This window comes from Pteropus vampyrus, unplaced genomic scaffold (assembly GCF_000151845.1).
Source record: "Pteropus vampyrus isolate Shadow unplaced genomic scaffold, Pvam_2.0 Scaffold135, whole genome shotgun sequence".
In the NCBI taxonomy this organism is placed as follows: Eukaryota; Metazoa; Chordata; class Mammalia; order Chiroptera; family Pteropodidae; genus Pteropus; species Pteropus vampyrus.
Window position 1 is genome coordinate 3,518,308 of NW_011888916.1, and position 22,285 is coordinate 3,540,592.

The 22,285-nt window shown below is 51.9% G+C and overlaps 1 protein-coding gene across 6 annotated transcripts in view; it reads right to left on the reverse strand.

The window, feature by feature from the left end:
• Positions 1-22,285, reverse strand: part of TRABD2B (TraB domain containing 2B) — a 204,055-nt gene that overhangs the window by 18,137 nt on the left and 163,633 nt on the right. For all 6 annotated transcript variants that reach the window (XM_023535040.1, XM_023535033.1, XM_023535034.1 and 3 more), the window contains exon 3: positions 1,791-1,937. In XM_023535040.1, the coding sequence (XP_023390808.1) occupies positions 1,791-1,937 (147 nt within the window). The remainder of the gene's footprint in view (positions 1-1,790; positions 1,938-22,285) is intronic.

Consider the following 22,285-nt stretch of genomic DNA (forward strand, 5'->3'; position numbering starts at 1 on the left):
ATGGCTTGGTCCCCGGCTGTGCCTCCAGCCCAAATGCTCACACTTCTCCTCTCCTCTCTCTCTTGTCTCCGGCTTGTTCGCATGCAGTTTCCTCCGATGGAACATTCTTCCTCCTCCTCTCTGTGGCCAATTCACGTTCTTCTCTAACCTCTCATATTGCAGGGATCTTTCCTTCTCATCCCAGCCCCGCTCCCGACCCCCAAGCCCATCTAAATTCCTGCTCCTGCTGTAGGCTCCAAACACATCCTCTGATCTCCCTCACAGCAAGGATCACACAGATCGCTGGGCGAATCTCCCCATCTCTCCTCTGAGTCTGTCTTGGTCTCCTCAATAGCCCTTTTCACATCACTGTGCCTGTCCTGCTCTATGGTCGGCACTGTCACTGTGCTCTATGGTCGGCACTGCTCTAGCCACTTGGAATATACCGTTGAATGAAACAGATCCTAGCTGCCCTCAGGGAGCTCTGCTCTAGTGAGGAAGGACAGATAGTAACTAATCACTGATCAGTGAATCAAGATATATAAGTGTGTGAGAAAATGATAAAGACCACGGGGAGAATGCAGAGCATAAGAAAGGGGAGGAGAGTGTGTGAGAGTGGAAGTCAGGTTGCAATTCTAGGTTGGGTAGATAGGGCCCGCCTCATTGAGACGATGATATTTGAATTAAGCCTTGAAGGCAGAGCAGGGGGGAGCCCTGGTGACACCTGGGAAAGGTATTCCTGGCAGAGGGAACAGCTGGTGCCAAAGTAAAACATGCCAGCTGGGCTCATGGAACAGCAAGGAAGCCCATGCAGCTGGAGTGGCGGGTGTCAAGGGAGGGCCGAGGACATGACGTTGCGGGGAGAAGACACGGGCCATGCAGGCCATTGTAGAGACTCTGGATTTTTCCCTGAGAAAAATGAGGAGCCATTACAGTGTCCTGAGCAGGGAAGTGGCCTGTTCTGACTAATACGACTGCTTCTTGAATGAATGAAGATCCAAGCACCGTGACCTAGAAAGCACAGCAGGCCTAGAAGTATCTGGGAGAATACCTAACTCCATCCAGAGAGTCAGGGAGAGTTTCTCAGAGAAGGTGACATTTGACCATGGCCAAGTGGGAGGTCATCAGGAGGGAGAAGCCTGGACAAAGGCAGATCAGTCTGAAAGGGCAAACTGCATTGGGGAAGAGCTGCATGTGGCACTGGTCAGCAGAACAAGCTCTGTGTGGTGGGGGACCTGGGCTGTGACAAGGCCAGTGGAGGGTGGGACATAGAGAGCCTTGAATGCTGGTTGAAGTATCTCGGAATTTATCCCGAGGGCATTGGGGGGCCTGATGGAGTCATGCTTAGCTCTCAGGGTCCCACCTATTGTCTGCCCAGCCTGATAATAATTTTCCTCAAGGCAGAATGCCCTGGACTGGACCCAAGCCCAAGCTCTGAGTAATTGTGGACTTTGCTCTCTCTGGGCTTTAATTTCCCCAGATGCTGACCTGAGCCTCCCGGAGGCCTCCCTGTTCTTCCAGGCTAAGCTTCCAGGTTCTACACACAGCAGGTTCAAGTGCTACTCTTGATAACTCTATAACCCAACAACTAATGAGTGGTGTGGCCTTGGACAAGTCTCTTTCTCTCTCTGAGCCTCAGTTTTCCCATCTGTAAAATGGGGATCCCAACAGCTCTTGCTCACCATGGCTGGAGAGACTGCCTGCACCCGGCTCATAGTAGGTGTCTAATACATGCCAGGTGGGTTCATATGGGCCTGGCCTGGGGAGCTGGTGACCCAGAGGCTGTCTGGGCTGGAGGAGGGGAGCCTCACCTGGGATGTGTCATGGTTGAAGATGACGGCGTTGAGGTCTCCGCAGTTGTAGTGCTTAATGAGGTCCTCCGTGGTGTAGGGTGCCTGCAGGCTTCCGGCCCGCACGCTCTCGTGCTGCAGCAGAGTCTGGTTCAGGGCAAACAGCACCTGGGCAGAGGAAAGAGAGAGAAATCAGGGCTGTGCTCAGGGACCTGGCCGAGGTCTCTGACACCTCCGGGACTGGCGTTCTTCCCTCTGGACTTTGGGTAACAGGCCTCGAAACGGAGAAGGTGTGTGGGGCCAGCACCAGCTGGCGCCGGCTGAATGTTTCCACACTTCCCGCTCCTTACTCACTGGCCTCTGAACACATGCAGCCTGTTCTCGTCTCCCGCCTTCTGCCCACACAGGTCCCCACTCCGGCTCTGGGTGACAACATCTTATCTAACGATGTGGCAAAATGAGAACTGTAGCGTGTCTGGGTTTTTGAATGATGGGTGAGTTTTTTCTTTGGATTCCTTTCTTTCCTTGTGTTTAGGAAAGTTCTAGAATGAGCCTAGATGGCTCATTTTGTAATCAAGGGCACCCTCCAAACAAAGCAAAACAAACAAATAAACAAAACACAGAAAATGCCCACTTCGATGTCAAGACCCAAGCGAAATGCCACCTGCTCCGGAAGCCATCCTCACACCCGGCAAAGGCCTAGGAGCTGAGCCCCTCCGAGCCCACCCAGCATGTGCTTCCTCAAGCTCCTTGGTGCTCCGGGCCACCATGCCAGGCTCTGGGGGCACAGCCGTGTCCCGGGTAGACCCAGGCATCGGAATCACTCGGCGTGTTATGTAGCATATCAAATGCCAAGGCCCCAACCCTGGGATCAGAATCTCTGAGGTTGAGCCCAGGATGCATATTTTTAACGGGCTCCTTGGGAACTTCTCTACAGCCTGATTGCTTCTGGCATTTGGGGACCACGGCTGTAATGGAACATGGCCTGCCTGAGGTAGAAGGGCCCTGAGAGATGACCTAAAATGTCCCATTTTAGATGAGGAAACTGAGGCCCAGGAGGAGAAGGAACTTCCTCAATTCTTGTCTGCGTTTGGGGCACACCAGCACCACATGGCAGAAGTTCCTACCAAGTGGCATCAGACGCATGGCTCCAGAACACACAATGCGAACAGAAAGGCTCACGCAATAGGTACACGAAATCTGGCCAAAATACTGTCATGGGCAATGGGGCCGAGCTTGTGCTTGTGCGATCACCTCCACCCATCTCCTTCTCCTACATTTGTTTCTGGCAGGCAGGAGAGTTGGATTGTGCTGAGATGCAGTAACCCGGGCTGCTCCCCCTAATGAGCTGGCTGGAGATGAGGTCACACCCCACCATCCCACCTCTGGGCCTTCTCCAGGCTCTGACCATCACCCCTGAAATCCGATCTGCAGCCACCTGGTGCAGGGTGTTGATGGCAGCATGGTGGCTGGGGATAGATCACAGGAGGCAGTGGCCCTGTTGCTGAAGACATTGCTAAGGCAACAAGCACTTCCTCCTTCATGGCTCATGCCTTGGATGAAAGCATCCGTGTCAAGCTGGAGTGCTCTGCTCTCCTCCTCTGGGGGCCGGGACACACAGACTTCCTGTGACCACATCTTGCCCTGATACTTCTCAGAGTCGGCCTGGCCAAGCAGCACCTAGCCTGTGGTGAGGTCATCTGCTCAGGCACCCAGAAGACTTGCCTCAAGGAAAATGGCTCTCCTGGACCCTCCTAGCCACATGAAGTCACTTCCTCAGTCATGCGGCCCTCATTGAGCTAGGTGTTCTACTGAATTAAGCACGTTACAGTCTGTAGGGTGCTAAGAACAGTTCTGGCATTTAGAAAGTGCTGGATAAATGCTTGCTAAATAACAGAAGAAAACAGTTAGACCTAAGCCTTTCTAGACTGGAGCTGGAAGGGCTTGTGGAGGTCACCTGGTCCAGTGGTTTTTCAACCTTTTTTAGCCACAGAATTCTTTTTGTTTGTTTGTTTTTGTTATTATTGTTTTCCAAAGGGAACGTAACCTTGGAATTCAAAATGTGGAGCAAATAAAAATGAAAACTTCCCTGACTGATATAAGGGACACAGGCTGGAGCCTGAGGTCCTGCTGGCTCAATGTCTCCCTGCAGCAAGGACACCCAAAGCTTCTCTGTGGAACCCATAGGTACCCCTGGAGCCCAGCTGAGAACCACTAATCTCATCCTAAGTCCTTGTCATATAGAAGAGGAGAGGAGACAGGGCCCCGGAGTGGGCAGGATGGGTTTACTCAAGGCCACACAGTGACCAGCGGGCAAAGTGAGCTCACACCCAGGTCTCCTGACACCCACCCCAAGATGCTTTGCAGCGCCTTGGGCCATGGGGCTGGATTTCTGGATGTCCACAGTACACATTCATCCCACATACAGTGCCATACCCATTTTCTTTCTGGAGCCTTGTGAAATAGCCAGATATGGCCAGGGAGTATTTATTATTAGCTTGTTACAGATTATTGAAGAGGCATTCCCAGTGTGGCACAGCTGAGTGTGGTAGGCTGTGACCAAACCCAAGCCTGTCATCCCGGACTTCCTCAACCCCCGGCAGGGTTTGGTGCCTCCCACGGACCCCTGTGCTTCCTTTGATCTTGGCACTTATCCCATCAAGTGTCCATTTCAGATAATCTGCTGTTCCCTGCCTGTCTAGACCAAGAGCCTGGTGTAGGCAGGAAGCCTGCCTCTGTGTTCACTGTTGGACCACAGACGTTCAGGAACTGCTTCAGAAGGAAGGAGGTTGCCCCTGAATCACAGGTCCCTATCCCCATACCTCCTGCCTTGGATCCATCCTTTGCAATTTATGAGACAGTCCTCATCCATTCATTACTAGGATCACTATTTTTATTGAGCATTTATTATGTGTCAGGAACCCTTTAAGCTCATATTAATTTATTTAACCTTTACAGCAACTCTGAGATAGGTCTAGTATCAGTCTCATTTAATAGATTAAAAAAAAACACAACTGCAACAAAGAGACATTAAGTAACTCACCCAAAGTGAAAAAGCTAGAGAGGGCTGGGGTGTGCACTTGCGCCTGGGTAGTCTAACCGTGGAACGCCCCCCTTGGTTTACCACTGCCCACGGGGGCCTCCCTCTGCTCTCCCTGAGGGACGGCCAGCAGGGATGGTGTCCCTATTACAGACAGGAAACCAAAGAAGCAGATGGGAAGGACAGGCCCAAGGCCTCACAGCTTGTGAAGGACTGAGCTGGGGTTTGAAATCATGTCTGTGATTTCATAATAAAATGATGAATAGAATAAATAAAATGATCAGGTCCCCATGTCCAGGACTCCAAAGTAAAATGAGCTCCTTCATGAGCATTCTTAGTGCTTCCAACAGATACAGGAAAGTTGCACTCATTCATTCATTCATTCATTCATTCGTTCAACAAACATTTACCTTCTGTTGTTTCTCTGCAGGGATCTGGGGTTGGTGTATTAATTGGGTTTGGTTCCTACCCACATGGAGCTCATTTTAGAGGCAGATTTGCCAATTGGCCATGACAGTAGAGGGCGGTAAGTGGGGCCTCTAGGCCCTGTACAGAAGAAGCGCCTGGTACTGATTGCTGCCTCCCTCTCGTTCACCCTGAATTCCCAAGCCCGCACTGCTCCCAGACTCCTAGGCCTCCATGCCTTCTGTTCCCGGCCACTTTAGAATAACAAACCCTCCTCGCCTGCACGTAGCCTTGGTGGCACACTCTAGGATAATGTTTACAATAAAGCTTTGACATGGAATAACAAACACCAGGTGAAGACTAAAGCTGCCTCACTCCCTGGATGGCTGTGTGGCAGGCCCGGCCACCAAGGGGCCCTGAGTATCCCGGTCGCCCCCCTTACCAGTGCTCCCTGGCCAGGAGCTGGCCCACGGCGTCTGCTGAGTGTAGGCCCAGAATTTAAACACATCTTCAAACATGGGCCTAGGATGGAGTGAGGCAGGCGCCAGGAGGGTGGGGACAGGTTTATTGTTCCAGATTAGTCTAGTAAACAGTTCTAAATGGACTGGAATGGCGAACACAGAGGCCTTGTGTTCACTTGACAGCTCGGCAACGTCACTGCATTGTGAGAGGAAGGCAGCTGAGCCCCTTTGTTAAGAAAGATGTTGGGACCCAAGGCTCCTTTGGACAGGCCTGGCTCTGAGGCTGGGGCTCTGACGTGGGCAATGGGCACTTCTCACAGTAAGCTCAGTGATGCTTACTGAGCACCTGCCACGTGCCAGGCCCCGTTCTAGATGCTGGGGATTTAGTCAGGGACAAAACGGACCCAGATCCTGCTCTCATCAAGCTCATCTGCTAGAGGGGAAAACAGAGAATAAATAAAATGATCAGTAAAATATTAATATTTAGAATGTTAGAGACATAACAATGATCCCATTGAGCTGGAGGTTAAGACTACTTCCTGGCCACGTTAGGCTCCTCAGGCCTCTGTCTCAACAGGTGAAGAAGGGAGTTAGTGTGTTGGCTGGGCGACTGATCCTGACTGCCAGGGTGAGCTGGACCGCTGCTCCACAAAGGAGGTGAGGAAGAGTAAGTCTAGAGTACAGCAGATCTCTTAGGGGAGAGGTCCCCAACCCCCGGGCCGTGGACCAGTACTGGTCTGTGGCCAGTTAGGAACTGGGCCACACAGCAGGAGGAGAGCGGCGGGTGAGCCAGAGAAGCTTCATCTGTATTTACAGCTGCTCCCAGCACTGGTTCAGCTGCATTTCAGATTATCAGGCATTAGAATCTCTTAGGAGCACCTGTCTCTGGTGCCAAAAAGTTGGGGACCGCTGCTTAGGGTGTCTCTTCATGTCATCACACCCTGTACTTAATTGACATCAATGGAAAACTACAACAATCCAACCCAGACAGGACTACTGATGGCCTAAAACCTTCAGGAATGAAGGTTTAAGTCACCCCACTAGGTAAAGAACCATGACTGGCTGAGGTGTTTGCAGAAGGCAAAGGGAGTACAGTAATGGCAGTGGTAATGGAAGAAGGTAGTTATAAATACCAGCTATGCCCATGTGACCAGTTACAGAAACAAGGACTCTTGTTGTCAGAACTATTTCTTTCTTATTTTGTTAAGAATGTGTGTGCGTGTGTGTAAAGTCTTTGTTTTCTTCTCTTTTTTCTTTTCTCGTCCTCATCACGTAATGTGAGATACGTTGACTTTATATCAGAGTATTTAAGTACTGCTAACTTTACATCATATATGTAAGTTATGGGATATCGAGGAGAAGAGTAAACATCACACAAAGAGTTTGCATCCTCTTCTGCAGAAGCCATTAGTGCATTTGGTTGTACACAAGATCGTTATATCACGTCAGGCAGACTCATGTCCTTGTTAGTGTCTTTACCTGGAGTTAATTAAGTAGGATTTAAGGGGATGTACATGGGTGCCGAGTTGACAAGGGATGAACTCGTGATGATTAATTTTATTTGTCAACTTGGCTAGGCCATGGTACCCAGATATTTGGTCAAACATTATTCTACATGTTTCTGTGAAGATACTTTTAAGATGAGATTAACACTTAAATCAGTAGGCTTTGAGGAAAGCAGATTAAGCTCCATTAGAATTGGATGAGGGTGGGCCTCATTCAACAAATTGAAGGCCTTAATGGCAAAAAGACCATCTTCTCTCGAGGAAGGGAATTCTGCCCTCAGACTGCCTTTGGACTTGAACCACAGCATCTACTCCTCTTCCCTGGGTTTCCAGCCTGCTCTGCAGATTTTGAACTTGCCAGCCTCCACAATGTGTGAGCCAGTTCCTTAAAGTAAATGAATGTATGTATTTAAGTCGGTCTGTCTGTCTATATATCCCATGGGTTCTGTTTCTCCAAGGAACTCTGACAAATACAGTATGCATTACACAGAGGAAATGAAGCAGGAAAGGGGCGAAGAGTGATGAGAGAGGGGGGAACAGAGGTGCAAAGGCCCTGTACATATGTGAGGAGGAGCAGAGGCCAGGGTGACTGGAGCTGAGTGAACAAGGAAGCGAGCGATGGTACCTGAAGCCAATTGATTAGCAAACCAGGTCCCACGAGCCATTGTAAGGATATTGAGAGACGATCCCACACCATAATCCTTTTGGAAAAGGGATTGTTATTCCCACATGACAAATGAAGGAAACTGAGGCCTTGAGATAGCGAAGTCACTTGCCCAAGGTCTCACATTGAAGAAATGGAGCAGGGATTCAAACACAGGTCCAGCTGACAGATCCTGGTTCTTTCTGATGCCCCTAGTCTCCACCCACCAAGCCCTCCATTCGACCACTGGCAGGACAGACAGGCATAAACAGACAAGTAGGGGCCAGTGTTCGAGGCCCAAATTCTGAGTAGTCAGCTGAGAAGCAGGAGAGGTGCCAGAATGTTAGCCCTGGGGTCTGGTCAGAGATGACATATGAGGAGAGGAAAGAGGTCGCCATTCCCAAGGTAAACCCACCTGGACCATGGCCTCTCCTCCTTGTCCTGGACTGACGGAACCTTGTTCAGACCCTCATTTGTGCCAAGCTCTTCGTTCCAGCCTCAAGACCTTCCCCTTGCTCTCCCTCGGCCTGGAATCCTCTTTCCACATACCTTTCACACTTCCCTTTCACCTGGCTGCAGATGCTCTTTCTTCAGGAGGACTTCGTTGGGCCACGTTCTGGGCAGGTCTCCTGTTTAGTGCCCCACAAACATCTAACATTTTCTGGACCACTGCACTCCCCCTGCTTCATTACTGTGTAATGCTCGCCCTTCCTGCTCAACGGTGACACTCCAAGGGCAGGCAAATCATTTGTCTCTGTGGCTCTTTCTCCAGCAGAAAGCACAGTACCTGACTTATATAGTAAATGCTTCATAAATACTTATAGAATGAATGAATGAATGAAAAGCCGAATGAGTCACTCATCCCATTATCCCATCCCAAGCAGCTCCCTGCCGGGACCCAGTGCTCTCAGGACACAAAGCTAAGATAGCTGAGCCCTCTGGATCCCTGGCCACATTAGTCTGTCAATGCCCTAGGTTAGGGAGAAGGGTAGCTCTGCCTGGCAGGAAGATTTCCCCAGCTGGGGGTTATTTCCTCAAAGGTTAGAGCCTACCAGGCTTTGGCTAAGTTTTATTTATTTATTCTCTTTGCCCCGACAACTTCCCTGCTTCCTGCTCAGTATCCTGAGTCCCCCAGGGCCTGCGGCACAGAATCCTGTCTCCAGACACTGGGCTACTAAGCAGCGGGCATCCAAGTAAACACAGGTTTCCTGGAGCCAGGGCCGGCTCTGGGCTGAGAGGCAGGACCAGGATCTAGTCACCAGCGGAATCTTGACAACAAAGCCCTGGGCAAGTCACTTTTCTTCCCCAGGCCTTGTTTTACCCACCCATGAAAAAGACTAAGTCACACACTCATTGAACAAATGTTTACTGAGCACTTAGGTACTGGATATTCTTCTAGGCCCTGGAGATATAGCAGTAAACACAACAAATAAAGGTCCTTGCCCTAAAGGAGCTTTCCTTTCAGTAAGAGGAAGCTGGCAATAAACAACAACAACTAGTAAAACATCTATGTCAGAGAGTTATCATTGTTAAGGAGAAAATAAGGCAAGGAATATAGGAAGAGTGTGTGTGTGTGTGTGTGTGTGTGTGTGTGTGTGTGTGTGTGTGTGTGTCTTGGTGGCTGACATTTTAGGATGTCCAGGAAGGTCACAATATGAAGTGACATTTGAGAAGACATCTGCTGGAGATGAGGGAGGTGGTCATGTGAATATCTGAGAAGAGAGTGTTCTGGGCAGAGGGCACAGCAAGTGCAAAGGCCCTGAGGTAGAGCAAGCCTGATAGGTGTGAGGAGCAGGAAGGAGACCAGTGTGGCTGGAGCGGGGTGAGGAAGGGGAATAGGTAGATGAGGTCTGTCTCAGACAGGGACTCGACAGAAATTGGATGGTGCATTCCCAGGGAAATGAGCTCCAATGAAGTAAGTTCAACTGAAAGGATAGTTGAAACATGCCGAACGACGGGAATATTCAGAGGTGTGGACAGGGAATGGTGGAGAGAAGCAGCAGCAGCAGTGGAAAGCTTTCCTTCTCCTGAGCCTTAAAGGGAATGGCGTGGGGGCTCAGGAACCTGAACCTGCTCAGAGCCACAGCCTTGGGAGGGGAGCACGCACAGCTACGACTCCCTGGCCTAGGCCACAGCGGCCTGCAGGGAGCGCAGAGGGCTCTCTGGAGAGGCGGAGAGGGATTTCTAGGGCATGATCAGAGAGGTAGAGTGGGTGAGCTGTGGGGGCACATCCCGTTGGGCCAATGGGCCTTGAAGACCTCTAGCTTCCCCCCGAGTGAGATGGGAATCCTGGAGAGTGTGAGCAGAAGACTGCTGTGGTAGCTGCGTTGATGCAGAATTCAGGGAGGCAAGAGTAAAGCAAGGAGATCAGATGGAGGATGAAAGCAGCTCTGTCTTCCTCCTGAAGGGGGAGGAACTGTGCTTGCCCCTCCCTCACCCTCACCACACCCTACCCCAAACCCTTAGCCACAACCCAAAGAACCATTGACTTGGCCTCTTGCACAGATGTTCCTTGCTCTGTGCACGCCCACCCATTGGACCCCGGCGGTGCCGGCCACATCCTCCATTTGCCCTGCAGTGTGGGCTGGCGGAGCTCTCTGTGCTTTCCTGGGCGGGCAGCTGAGACTGACTCACCCTAGCTTTCTTTCCTTCTTTTCTCTGAATGCTGAGTTTCTCCACCCAAAGACCACCCTTAAAGATCCCAGCTTTCCTCTTCTGTCCTTCAAGTTATGCCAGGAAATGCTCATAAATCCAGAGCCACCCACATGAGGAGATTAGCATTCTGCTGGGTAGGGAGGTTGATAGCTGGGCTGGGTCTGGGTGGGAGGGGCAGGCCAGAAGCTTGGGGTCTCTAGGAAAGGAGTTCATGTGGGGTCTGTCCTGTTAGAGGGCAGAGGGGTCCTTTGGTTTTCAGTTTTAGGCACAGATAAGTCCAAGGGAGGCTGGAAACCCAGATTCTGGTGCCGCAGGCTCTGACCCAGACCAAGGTGGAACCTGCTCTCCAGGTCACAGGACCCTGACTGAAACTCGAGAGTGTGGGAGTACCTCTCAGCTCTGGACATCGTGCTTTATGAGCCCAACTTTTAGGGGCGTGACACCCCACCATCTCAAGATTTAAACAGGCCACGGATCCAGACACTTTGCATATGAAAACTCATTTATTCTTTCTAACGGCCCTGTGAGGCCAACATTCCTGACCCCATTTTACAGACAGGGAAACCAAGGCTCGGAGAAGGAAATGACATCCCATGCTTTCCTACTGTTGGGGCTCCTTGGCCAAGGGTCTTAGCTCTGCCCAGGCTTAATGCACTGAGCCCTCCCTGCCCCTGGTGGCAACTATTTGACACCTACGTGGATCTTTTTTTTTTTTTTTCCCCCAGTAACCACCTCTGATCTCCTAATTTAAATATATACTGTGCATGGAGAAAAAAGAACAAAACGTATTAGAACATTCTAGAGAATCATTTAGGCTGGGCTATTCTCAGTTATAAAGCTTTGAGGAACTCCAATGTGGTAGAGGAGATAGACTGAGAGACAGGTGAGTATAAAACCAAGTGATGAGTTATTGATAAAAGGAAAAAAAAAAAACCAGGGGCTTTGGGGCATCAGAGGGGGTTTCTGACACATCCTGGGAGTCAGTGAAGGAATCAGGCTTTAAGCTGGGTTGTATGGGATGAGTGGCGTTGAAAGGAACGCATGGAAGTGGGTGGCGTGTTTAAAGATGTGCCGGGAGTCAGACCAGGAGGGGATCCAGAGAAGGGCTTCGGAACTCAGGCCATGGGCTCTGCACTCTACTCAGCAGGAGTAGTTGGCCCTTCTCTGCCTGATCTTCAGACACTGGTCTTGTAGCCTGTGGAGGCTGCAATGGATGGGGACCCACAGATGAGCAAATAGGCATACGGAGGAAGGATGGTCTACACAGTAGGTGATTGGTTGGCAGTGGCCCTGGTTACCATCATCATCGTTATTATTATGAAGTGGCTGCATCCTTTGGTTGGAAGTGTGCAGTTTTTATTTTTCCTGCTGTGTCAGACCTGCCTGCTGACACAGCTGCCTAGACTTCAAAAGGCAAGTCTCCATTTTCATTTGCAAAATCAGTATGAAATTCCTAGAGGGCTTGTCTAATTCCTTCTGGTCTGACCACACAGCAATTACCAATTTGCAGGGAGGAGGGGGGAGTCTCACAGGCCCTCCAGCAGTGTGGGGACCTCCGCTCTGCCTTGGTCCTGGGCAGCAGCCAGGGAGGACAGGATTGGAGCAGGCACCACCAGGTGGCCTGGGGTGGGAAGAGAGGGGCTGGCTCTGTGAGTACTCCATGCTGGTGAGTGAAATCGTTTGTCTGCTAAACCACAAGCTACCAAGTGCTTCAGACATGAACATTGCATAGCGACAGAAAGGGCAGGACTCTGACCCAGGTTCAAATACGGACCCTGCTACGTGCAGGCTGTGCAAAGTTCCTGTTCTGGCTCTTTTGGTGGAGTTTCTATGAGAACATGGGATAAGCCCTTCTCTTCTCCGGGCCTCAGTTCATCCATCTGCTAAGTGAGGAAAATAATATTTGTCCTCCTTGCCTAGTGAGCTAGCATTCTAAAAACCTTGTAAAGCATTACTCTCCTTCCTTAGGGCATTTTAAGAAACTTCTGTTCCCTAAGCAGCAGTGGGATGGCTCTGAGGATGCAGCTTGTGTGGAATGGATTCTCATTCACTCCTCGGTGTTCAATATGGATTGGTTCCAGGCCCTGTGTTGGGTGCTGCGGCCAGGGAACCAAATCAGCACCATTTCTATCCTCAAGGATCTCAAGGTCAGGGGTGGGGTGGAGCAAGGGAAGAGGTACCCAAGGAAGACTTGCAAAAAGGTGCTAACATCACTCCTGAAAACTGGGCTCAGGGATGGACACAGCAGAAGGACAGACTCTGCTGCCGGGGGAGGACAACTTATGAGATTGCCAGAGGAGGTGATTCTGCAGGGACGCGTGGTAGCAACGTGCACTTATCATGCAGAAGAGCAAGAAAAGAAATTCCAGGGAGTGTCAACACCCATGCGAAGGCTGGGAGAAGTTGGCAAGCTCAGGGAAATGGGACGACTCCTGTGGACTGGAGGGTAGCATGTGGCTGGTGGGAGGTATGAGATGGGACTGGAGCAGGGAGCAGAGGTGGGATCTGGAGCTCTGATTTTCTCTGAAAGACCACAGGAAACCACTGAAGTTATGAAGCAAGCGATTGACCGGTTGGTTAGGCTTTTGGTTTAGAAGCTGCCCTCTGGCTGCTGTGTGGAGAAAGGATTAGAGGAGCACATACTGTAGGCAGGAGACAGTCTTAGCTTTCTCCCGGCCAGGAGAGGTGAGGAGGCCCCACCTGGGCCTGGGTGACTTGGGGATACATGGAAAAAGTGAAGGCAGGCTAGAATTCCAAGTCTTTCCTGGCTTGGATGTTCTAGAACCCTCCAGCTCAGGGCTCTGAGTCTTTCCCCTTGCACACACTTCCCCCTCTCCCTGACTCAAATTTTGGGGCTGGGCCCCCATCTTCTCCTCCACTTCAGGAAGCCTTGAATCCCACTCAGGGAAGCAGGTGGGCAGAAGAAGAGCCGGTTCAGAATGGCAGGAAGGAAAGAAGACTGCATGAGCCTGGCGTGGGACCTGTGGCCTTGACAGTCAGGACGGAAGCTCTTGCTAGAGTCCATCAAAGGAGACAGCTACATAGAACTTGATCTCACAGACAAAACTAAAATGCAGTCCCAGCTTCTCCCACTTTTTGCCTGTTCAAAGTCACAGGAGTCACTTCCTGGCAGCAGGAAGGGAGAGTTGGAGACTTCGACTCTGCCGAGAGAACATCAGGTGAGGGAGGGTCCAGAGAGGGCAGGAAGGTGCCCAAAGCCACAGAGCAAGCTTCGGGATGCAGACGAAAGCGGGAATGAGGCATCTGCCTGCTTTACTTGGACAGCTTGAGATTCTTATGCCCCTTATCCCTTCCTTACCCCCACCACAGAAAGGGAAAATGTTCTTAGACCCGAGGCAAAAGAATGTGGAACTGAAATCTGAGCCTTGGGTCTTGGGAAAAGAATACAGAGAAGTCAGACATATTCTGGATGAGCAAAGATCTGCTTACACTGCAGATGGGAAATACTCAATGCTGTCTAAGTCCTTCTTGCTGTATAGGTCTGACCTGGGAAATGAGGCTGAGTGTGAGCTATGGGAGCAGAGAAGGACCCCCAAAAGTGTTGATTAAAAGGCTAGTCTGCTTCTAGGATCCATCATGGGCAGAAGGAGGACTGCTCTAGCCTCTTAGTCCTCTGCCTGCCACCTTTCTCATGGGGCCTCAGACCCAAGCTGGCATTCCACTGCCCTGCCTGGACCTGCCATCAAGGCCTTGCCAGATCAGGGGCAGGGGTCCCTGTTAGCTCCAACTTGTCCACACCCACACATCCATTTTGCCCTGCTTAGAAGCTCACTTTCTCAAAGAAGGCCTCCCTTCAGCTCCAGTCCGTATTTGTCTCCTTTTGTCAGCGTCTGCAATTGGGAGAGCCAGTGTTCAAAACCAGTAAGTGTGCTTTTCAGCAATAAGATGGAAGTAGCATTCTGGGAGCCCAGTCTTGGAACCAGAGCTGGGAAAAGCCCGAACACGGGCCCCAGACTCAGCATTAGGAGGGGCCTCCAAAATTGAGCAGTCCTGGGGTTCTCAGCTGCAGCATCTCTTTTCAAAGTCCACTCCCCTCTAGGTTCCTGCCGCATGGATGTCCTTGGGGGACATACTGCAGTTACAGGGAGAACTGTGGTTGTAGTGCCGGGGAGCGCATCCCCTGCCCAGCAGGCCCAGGCCACAGCAGGACACTTATGAGGACTGTGGGAAGGACCTTTTTTATTCAGTCCTGACGTTTGCCTCCTGGAAACTTTATCTCCCGCCAGAGGAGCCAACCGGCTTCTGAGACTGGCATCCATTCCCCTGGCGATGAGGGCCCAGTGCCTTCATAGGACACGAATGGGGGCCCCTCGCTGCCCTCCCTCTTGGACACACCCAGGCCCAGGAGCAGGGCCCAGGAGCAGGCCTGGGAGGTCAGCAAGCCTGGGAGGCTCCCCCTCAGCTCCTCAGCCCCCCTTTGAAGGGGATCAGGTTCCCCCACAAACATAATTGAACAAAAATATGAGAGAGAAAAGGTCTTTGTTCTCCCATTTACAGCGTCAGAAAATATGTAACAAATTAGCCGTTTATGAGGTAAGAGAACAGGGCTGTGCGCTGCGGCCGGGAGGCAGGGCCGCCGTACAAGGGGGCCTTTCAGCGCGCTGAGTGTGGGGGGCAGCCAAGCCCGGGAAGGACGGGCTCTGCCCCAGGCCTGCCTGCCTGCGAGCACGGCCTGGCACCGGCAGGACGGAGGGAGGCCCCATCTGACCCCCTAGCTTGGACTGGGTGAAGCTTGGCAAATGGAAACATGGCGCCAACCAGTCAATGATGAATACAGCTCTTGGCGGGTCAGGCGGCCAGCGAGTGGGAGCGGGGACCTGAGGCCTGGCTTCCCAACCTGCCTCTGACTGGTTCCCCGGAGTGACCCCGAGTGATTTCCTCTCCTTGTAAGGAGCTGCTTTTCCATCTCTAACAGGAGGGTGTTGTTGACAAAGATCTCTCAGGGCTCCTCGGATGCTCGTCTAGCTGCGGGAAGGCCTCTGCGGTGTCCCTGCTGATTTTGCTGAACCTTAGGAGTGGGGAGGTGGTTCTTGGCATCGCACAGAATTTTTCTCTCAAATACCTTTGATTTTTCTTCCAGAGTTTGAGCAAAAATTCCAGCTGAAGCATCAAACACAGGATGTCGTTAAGGCCAAGGGGAGGGGGCGTATGTGGAACTGGTAAGGGAGTGGCTGGCTGAGCATGGAGATGGGAGAATACTTCTCCCTCCGACCTTGTCCCGGCCTTTATTTGCTTCAGCATTACGTTCAGAAGAGCAAAGGGCTGGGCTAAGAACATTTTGAAAGAGATACTTTGGGCCGTCCAGGTTGGTGATTTTCAGAGTTGGGCTCGAACATCCTCTGCCTTTATCTATGACTTTCGCAGTTGAAAAGTCTGTCACTCACATTCCATGGCTTTGATATCCCACGATTTGGCATTTCTGACTCCGTGGTTACACCATGTGTTTCTCGGCCTGCGTTTTCCCGGGGTTGGGCACGTGGCAGGCCAGTAAGGCCCTGCAGGCCTGCGGGGTGGGATTGTCCCCTGCAGCCGTGGTGTGGGACTCTCCTCCGTGTCACACAGTCTGTGCTCCAGCCCAGCCTGCACTTTCCTCTCCAGTCGCACAGGGGCAGGAGGCTCGCGGCGGCCGGGGCCTCTGAGAGCAGATGCTGGTGAGATCACGGTTCCGTGCCAGTCTGGTGTAAGGAATCCTCGAGAAAACGGGGTGCTGGGCTTCAGCATGAATATCCTGAGTGTTTCGTCTGTAGTCACAAACACATCGCTTTCCTGGATCTGATTTTATTTATTTTGATTGGATCTTAACAGTTCTTTACAAGGCTGAAACTGAAGCCGCCTGAGGTCCCCGGGAGACTTGCTAAAACTTCAACTGCACCCAGTTTAGCAGAGCAACTTGAAAGTCAATCAGCGGTGAGGGACAATCTGCCTCATTATTTCCAGCCCTGGAATTTGGCAGCAGATGGAATTCTGGGCCTGGTGTGGATGCGGCCCTGGCCGATGAACACAGCAGGGTCTGTCGCCCCTGGGTATGTCCGTGCAGGGTCTGGGGTTGGACAGGCTGATATTCCCTCTGAGCGTGGGTGGTGCCAGGAAGGATTTCCCGCTCGGGGGTGGAAAAAAGGGTGACAAGGCCCCCTGACCCCAGGTTCAAAGCTGCTGCTCTAGACCTGCGTAGGTCAATCCTTTAGATACAAGGCCCTGGCTGGGTTCTGGGGAAGCAGAGGTGGAATCGGACATGTTTGCTCTCCTTCGGGAAGCAGACCAGAGCCACTGGGGTAAATTCTTACAGGAAGTGTCAAGGGCCCTGGGAACACACTGGAGTGAGCACTCAAGGCTGATGCCTTCTGCATGAAGCCTCACTTTCACGACGAGGTCCACTTTGAACCCCTGACTTAAAATAGTAACCAGCCCGCCCCGGGGCACTCCCATTCGCATTCATTCTGCTGTACTTTTCTCCACTTACCACCGTCTTATAACACATGATGTTAGTCCCTTGTTGATCACATCTCTTCCCACTTAGAATGTAAGACACTGCATGGGGGCAGTGATGTTCGCTCAGTCCACTAATATCTCTCCGGCCTCAGCATATAACATGTGCTCAGTAAGTCTTTGTCACATGAATGAATGAACGAACAAATGACCCAGTGGCATTTTATTACCAATTCCTATTCCTGAGTCTCCTGAGCCTCTACCCTTTTCAGCAGCAGGGAGCTGGTACCTGGAGAGGAGGGAAGGTGGTGCTTACACACCACCAAGTCCAACTGCTCACTTGACAGACAGAGCTCAGAGAGGGATAGGAACCTGTCCAAAGTCACACAGCGCAGGAGCACATGTTTGGACAGACCTTAGGATGTGCCTGTAGATTCGTCTGCTCTCAAAGGAGCACTCCAAGTTTGCTGGGGCACCAGGAAAGAACCCCTGCAAAAAAGAAACCCTGCAGGAAAGGGGGACCAGGAGCTCTAAGCAAGGCCAGCAGCTGTGTTGTGTGCAAGGCTGGAGCCCCAGCTGCTGGGCCATCTTGCTCACCTCATTCTCGCCCATCTTACCCTGCCTGTCTCTCTGCCTGTGCTCCCTCCCCATGTATGAATAACAAGAAGTCAACAGATGCCACTTACTACATACTGAGGACTTTGTACATGCACACACATACAAAGTCTCATTTAATTCTTCCCCAAATCTTATGGTAATTATGAATATTTCAGTTTGAAAAATAACAAAACTAAGGCTCAGGGAGGTTAAACAACTTGCCAAGGTCAGAGTGGTAGGGGGGAGTTTTGATCTCAGCGTGTTCTTTCCTTCCTCTGGGGTCTCTGTGCCTTCCCTTCCAGGCGTTTGTGTTGTGTCGTGTTGTGTGTGGCGGTGCCTTGCCTGGAATTCCTTCCCCTCCCCCTTTGCTCCCTTCCTTCAGAAAGTCCCGTCCCTCCCCTCCACCCCCCATGAGCTCAGGTTCTCACCCTGAGCTGACTGGGACATCAGTGTGTGAAAAGCTCCAGGGTGTCACTTTTACACGAGTGCTAATCACAGGCAGTAAGCCAGTCATCTGAAAACTGGGTCTAAGGAATCCCAGGGCTGTTGGAGAAGACATGGGGGACGGGAGGAGCCTGACTCAACTCCAGGACTTGGTTTTGGGAGCAGGAATCACAGCTCCAGGTCTTGGGACTGGAAGGAACCCACCTGTTTCCACAGGCCTGGAGGTACCCTGGCAATGTCCTTGTCTGGCAGGCACTTGGGGCTGTTCCAAGCTCCCAAGCAGACTGCCACTCCAACCCTCTAGCACTATCTTCTAGCAAGTGCTTTTCACACTGAACGCCAGGCCCCTTCCTTCCCATCTCAGGCCAGCCTATCAGTGCCCCCCGCCCCCGAATTCATCTGTGTTCTGTGATCCTGGAAAGGCTGCAGAGATTTGGGGCAGCAACTGCTGCAGTGTGGGTCAGCCCTTCTCCAGGTGGACACCTCGCCTTGAGAACCAGTTCTCTCAGTGCCAGCATGGATTCCAGAACCCCCAACCCCGGTCACCCTCTCTGTATACCCTTCAGGCTGTCATCATCCCTCTTCAAAAGCAGATGCAGACGTTCGAGGAAGAAAACATTCTACAGGGTTTGGAACAATGAAGGCGCCGCTGATTAACTCTCAGCCAACCAGAAAATGTAATTAACCTCACTGCCCAACCCAAGCACTGGGTAATGTGCTCTTTCTCTCTCTCTCGAACCTTCCCACACAGACACGCACATACACGTGCATGTGCACACTCACTCATACTTGTACTCCAAACACACCCCTGAGATCCTGCACAGTCTCGTGTGGACACACACCTAGATGGGCACAGACCCCCAGGCACACAGTCTCACACACATGCACACATAGACCCCCACACACAGTCACATTCATAGTCACATTAACACACAACCACACACTCACATTCACACTCACACACAATCGCACATCCAGTCACACATCCAAACTCACATGCACACACACACACACACACACACACTCTCACTCCTCTGGTGGAGATCCTGCTCGTCCCTAGGCCTGACCAAACTACCACGCGTTGCTCTGGGCTCCTTTCTACCTCCCACACACAGCAGGCTCGCTCTGGGGAGAGATCCCTCCACCTCTCTACTCCAGGCATTCACAAATCCCAGAAAATGTGCAGACCCCACTTCAGCTATCTTGGTCTCAAAGAGGCCCCTTTCAATCCACTCCCCACCTTGCTTCCTCATCACAGGCAGTGGGGCAGCAGGGGGTGGGGTGGGGTGCAGACGGAATCTGGCTATGGAATCCGATCCTCCTCACTCAGGGCCCTTGGGCTGGTCCCTGGATCTCTCCAGGGCATTTCCTCACCTGTAAAGTGGGGACATCTATCTTGCAGGGTTGCTAGGAAAGTTAGAGATAATGCACGTACTATGCTTTTCATTTTTTAACTCTTTTAGTCCGTTTAACTTTTCAAGAGGGTATTATTATCACCATTTGAAAGGTGAGGAAACTGTGGCATGGAGATGTTGAACAGCAAACATGGCTGTGGTCATCACAGCATTACCCTTTCCCAAGCGGCCTTTACAGTTTGGTTCCAGCACCCGAGGCTCAGAAAACTAATGCTATGACACATTCGTGAGCACTGTTTACCCACGATCCAGATGGTCATACAGGAGGTTATGGCCCCGTCATACAGAGACAGCGCCACCCTGAGCCACACCCTTAGGTTCTGGAGTCGGTCCCACCTGGCCCCTGGTTTCCTAGGTGTGGGTTCTGGTCTTGTTTTCCTAGGGTGGTATTAGGCCCATGCAAGGAACCAGGGCTGGGTCTGCTGGTGGACAAACATCTCTGATGATATCACCGGGGGCTGTGCAGTCAACCTCTCATCTTGGACAGTCCGGTGAAGTCGGCCCTGGGGCACAGGACCTGGGGACGCCTGTGATTTCAGAGCCTGGGGCTGAGGCACTTGGCTCTCTCTGAGTATCTCCAGGGTATCATCTACTCCTCATCCCAGGGGCGAATTCCTCCCCCACTCTGAGAGAACAGTGTCTGAGGGAATGTGGTGCTGGTGAGGCTTTCAGGCATCGAGTGCTAGACAGAACTGGCCTGTCAGAGCCACCAGTGTGATCGGGTCTGGTGTTGCTCATGTGTCCCGGCATGAGCAACACCAGACCTGGGGTTGTCCCTGGGGACTGCTATCTGGAGTTGTCCCTGGGGACTGCTATCTGGAGACCCAGAAGGGCAGAAGTGCTGAACACATAGCTGCATGGCAGAAGCAGATGGCAGAAATCCTGTCACGTTGGTATAGTGTCAGCACATTCTTGGAGCAAATGCTCTGAAAATCCTGTCCTCCGAGTTCACTTTCAAGTGGGAAGAGGGCCTCGCTCCCCCAGCAGAGTCATGACCGGGCCACTGCCTGGGGCTGGAGGCTTTAGGGAGTAGGTGAGAGGACTTGGAGCCCCCTCCTGACTTCTCTGACCCAGAGCATCAGCCTCTGCTTGCTCTCCCTCTGCGATGGGGAGCTCGCTAAAGCCAGAGGCTGCAGGGAAGGTGGCTCTCCAGTAGGCAGGCCCGAGTCTAGAGAATGAAAGTGTGTGTCTGCGGGCCCAGTGGGAGCACGGGTGCCGCTGGTCTGGAAGGAGGGAGGGAAGGCTTTGCTGCATCCTGAGACCATCACGGTGGGAGAGAGGCCTCTAGCTCAGCTGGTCAGGAAAGCAGAGACTTTGCCACAGAAGAGCAGTGTCAAGGCCTGTGAAGGTCTCCCTTCTAGTCTAATCCTCTGGCTTTTCACAAAGTGGAACCTAGGCCTAGAACCAAAGCTTGTGAGTTCCTTTTTGCTGGGAAGCTATGTAAGGGGTGAGATTTGAGGGGTTCCAGGAATCACTCCACTGGCAGGAGGGCTCTCTGGGGTTTTGACTGACGTGGCACATTGCTCTCTCTCTGAGGGGTTCAGTGCCTGTTAATTCAGGGTGTTCCCTGGGCTCTTCCTCTGGAGGAGTGGGCAAGTCCTGTCCTGCAGGCCTGGTCCCTGCCCCTGGCAGGGATGTTGGCAACTCTCTCATCCTTCCTGTGCCTGAATTTCTTCACCTGTAAAGTGGAGGCTGTTAATACTTACCTCATAGGGTCGCCGTGAGGGTGACACACAAGGAAATCACCCAGCACAGGGCCTGACATGCACAATGTTTAAACTAGGACCTCCCCTGATGGACGTGAGATCAAGGACTGTGAAGGAGTGGGCAGCCCCACAAAGTTTGCAGTAACTGGGCAAGAAGGGGCTTCAGGGCCCGGTCAGCCTACAGCTATGCATCATTCCTCATCCGCTTCTCTCACTTCTCCTTTTCCCCACCTGCCTGGGCAGGCCCACCTCCTTAGGAACAAATCTGTAAGTCATTCCTGTCAGTGCTGCAGAGGCAGGGCTGGGGGGAATCCTTCAGCAGTGAGGGTTGTCAGCTCCCCGCCAACGTTCTGCACATTTAACGTTGGACCGTGGGACTACATCCTGACACCCACTTTGTAATGATGGCATCTGCTCTCCATCCCCTGATCTCAATGGTCATAGCATAATCCTGCGGGTGGATGAGGGTGCCCTCCCCATTTCACAGATGAGAAAGCTGAGGCCCATAGAAGGGCAGCAAGGTGCCCAGGCATACAGCTCTCCTAGTAAGCGCAGGAAGTGGCACTTAAGTTCACGTCTGCTTGACTGCTATGTCCATGTCCTATTCACTCTGCTCCGCACACTTTCTGGAAGCAGTGGAAACAGGCAGAGAAGGGCTGTGTGGGAAAGAGGTCCCTGAAACTCAGAGGGATAGCACAGGTGCAAGTGACAGGATGAATTACTGACGGCGACATTTGAGGGTTCTGGACCTTTAATAGTTTATTTCCTTCCACTTTGTTCCATTGTTCCCATGCCCTGGAGCCTTTGGAGCAGCTAATCATGGGCAGTTGCCGCAGTGGCACATCATAAACAGTCTGTAAAAGGCCCAGGGAGCTCAGCTCGCACTGCACAGAGCCAGACAGTGCTTCCGCCACACATACATATGCACGCACATACGTGCACACACATGTGTGCATGCATATATACACACACGAATAAACACATAGCACATGCACATACACGCACACGCACATATATTCAGCCGCTCACAGGAGGTCAGCTTGGCCAGCACAGTCCCGGGCTTGTCGTGAGGAAGATGGATAGCCAACCCAACTTTTCCACTGGGAGAATCTCAGGCTCAGAGAGAAGGGGTGACTTTTCCAAGGTCACAAGGCAGGCCATGAATGGAGCAGGGACGAGATGCCTTCCTTTTAAAGAA